The sequence below is a fragment of the Cariama cristata genome, unplaced genomic scaffold (assembly GCF_000690535.1).
Source record: "Cariama cristata isolate BGI_N322 unplaced genomic scaffold, ASM69053v1 scaffold34223, whole genome shotgun sequence".
In the NCBI taxonomy this organism is placed as follows: domain Eukaryota; kingdom Metazoa; phylum Chordata; class Aves; order Cariamiformes; family Cariamidae; genus Cariama; species Cariama cristata.
The window spans coordinates 10,623-13,125 of record NW_009607221.1 but is presented as its reverse complement, the minus strand read 5'-3'; the positions used below and the strand labels follow the sequence as shown (position 1 = coordinate 13,125).

Genomic DNA, 2,503 nt, shown 5'->3' with positions numbered 1-2,503 from the left:
ACAATCCTTCCACCGCCAAGGGCAGCAGATGCCCGGCACGGCCGTGCCCAGCACCCAAATCTCACCTACTTCCTTACCTGTTTTTCCCTCTCCAGGGCGGCTGCCAAGACCTATGTGAAGCCTCCCTCACTGGCCAACTTGGACAAGGTCAACTCCAACAGCCTGGACTTGCCCTCCTCCAGCGAGCTGCATCCCCCACACACTGCCAAGCTCCAGGACCTGCACCCAGCCGGCGGGCACCTTGCACCCTGCTTCAGCCCCAGTCCTGCCCCCATCCTCAACATCAACTCAGCCAGCTTCTCCCAGGGCCTGGAGCTCATGGGTGGCTTCAGCGTTCCCAAGGAGGGCAGGATGTACTCCAAGCTCTCAGGCCTGCACCGCAGCATGGAGTCCCTGCAGATGCCCATGAGCCTGCCCAGTGCCTTTTCGGGGGGCAGCACCACCACCCCCACCCCTGCTGCTGCACCGCCTGCCAACACAGAGGAGGAGGAGGAGGAAGAGGCAGGGGAGCTGGGCTGGAGTGGGAGCCCCCGTCTCACGCATCTGGACAGGTATGGCTGGAGGGAGGGCATGGGGCTGCCAGGGCACCTCCGTGGGCTCAGATACCTCCCGTCCTGCCATGATCTTTCACTGCTTCAAAGGCTCTTCCTGCTAAATTTCTGGGGAAAAGCTCCCTGTCCCTGCAGCTCAACCCCCATGGCACCTTCCCTCATCTGTGCAGGGTTGTGACTGGTCTTTCCTTCCCTTCCAGTGCCAACCGCGACAGAAACACGCTACCCAAGAAAGGGTTGAGGTAAAAGAGCCTGAATTACTTTTGGATGATGCTGCGGAGGGAGAGTGGGCTGGTGGTGCCCTCCATGCTGGGGAGGCTGGCCCACAGTGCAGTGGGCAGGAGCCAGGATGGTGCTGGTCCACCTCACCGTGTCTGTCCGTGCTCCACTCCCCAGGTACCAGCTCCACTCCCAGGAGGAGGCCAAGGAGCGACGCCATTCGCATGCCATCAGCAGCGGGCTCCCCGAGTCCGATGACCAGCAGGAGCTGCCCTCGCCCCCCACCCTCCCCATGGCGCTGGTTGGGAAGGGTCCGCTCACCAGCATCGGTCAGTGCCCTCCACTGCCAGCCCCTTCTGCTTGCAGCAAGCTCTGTCCTGCCCGTCCCCCATCACCCCATGCTCCCCATGCTGATACTGCCCTGGGTGCTGCTTTTCTCCTTGACAGCCAGCGCCTGATGCTTTTTGGCCCCCCCAAGGTGCTGGGTTGTGTCCAGGGCCAGGGATGTCCATCACCTCTGCTTCAGGGCATCTCATCCACCCTCAGGGCTCTGCCTGCAGCTCCCTGCTCCTTTGGGGGTGCCCGGCAGGGTAAGGGGTGAGCCCTACCCTGCTCTTGCCAGGACCTACATGTTCCTGGAGGCTTCGGGGGGTCCAGGCAGACAGGTTGGGGCTGCCGGTGAGGGGCAGCGGGTGATGAGGTTCTCCTCTCCTGCACTCGCAGATGATGGGCATTGGCATGGTGATGCCCACTTTGCCCAGGGGTGATGGATTTGATTCTCAGCCCTGTGGTTACCTTGGTGCTGGTGTCCAGGTCTTCCCAGCATAGATCTGCATTTTAGCTTTCCCCCAGCCCCTCCCTGCTTTGGGACCACGATCCCTGCTTCCTCTGTGCGTCCCAGCTCTCATGGATTGCTCCCAGCCCTGCTTCCCAATCCGAGGTCCCTGGTGTGACTCTGACCCTGCCTCTCCCCCGCTTTCTCCTTGCAGTGAGCCCCACTGCCACCACAACACCGCGGATCACCCGCTCCAACAGCATCCCCACCCACGACTCCACCTTCGAGCTGTACAGCACATCCCAGATGGGCAGCACTCTCTCCCTGGCCGACAAGCCCAAGGGCATGATCCGCTCGGGCTCCTTCCGGGACCCTGTGGACGATGGTGAGAGTGTGCTGTGCTCCTGCCCAGGTGGAGGGAGCTCCCATGGGGGTGGCGGGGCTCCCCCCACATTTATCCCTTCCTCCTGGCACTGATGCATCCCATCCTCAGCCTCAGGGCAGGGAACAGCAGCCCAAGGGGCCTGTTTGCCCCCTCTGTGTTGGCATCTGCCCTGGGCCACGGCTCGCCCTGACACCCATGGGAGCCCAGTGTCCCTGCGTTGGCCCCAGGGTGTTGTGACACCAGGGAGGTGGGGACCCAAGCAGCCAGGGAGGGTGGCAGAGCCCCCAGGCTCAGCCAGAGAGAAGGGTGCGGGTGGAGGGTGCTCCCCACGCCCTGCTGTTCACTCCACATGCCTGGGGAGCTCACCAGCCACGTGCCGAGAAATGAGCAGTGTCGAGCCTCTGGCATCCCACCCTCTGCCTCCCCTGGTCCCTGCCTGAGCCCCCCTCCACTGGGAGCTCCGTCCCCTGCACCCTGCTATGCCCTGCACCTGCAGTCCCTGGGGATGCCGCTGGCCAGGGGCACCCTGACATGCTGGGTTTTATTCTGTTTGCAGGTCATGTGTCGGGGCTT

General features: G+C 63.3%; 1 protein-coding gene across 1 annotated transcript in view; it reads left to right on the top strand.

The window, feature by feature from the left end:
- NAV1 (neuron navigator 1) overlaps positions 1 to 2,503 on the top strand; it is a gene marked incomplete at its 5' end in the record, with an annotated part of 12,949 nt that overhangs the window by 2,135 nt on the left and 8,311 nt on the right. Inside the window, 4 exon segments of the mRNA XM_009696651.1 lie at positions 17 to 551; positions 752 to 793; positions 948 to 1,099; positions 1,760 to 1,938. Coding sequence (XP_009694953.1) covers positions 17 to 551; positions 752 to 793; positions 948 to 1,099; positions 1,760 to 1,938 — 908 coding nt within the window.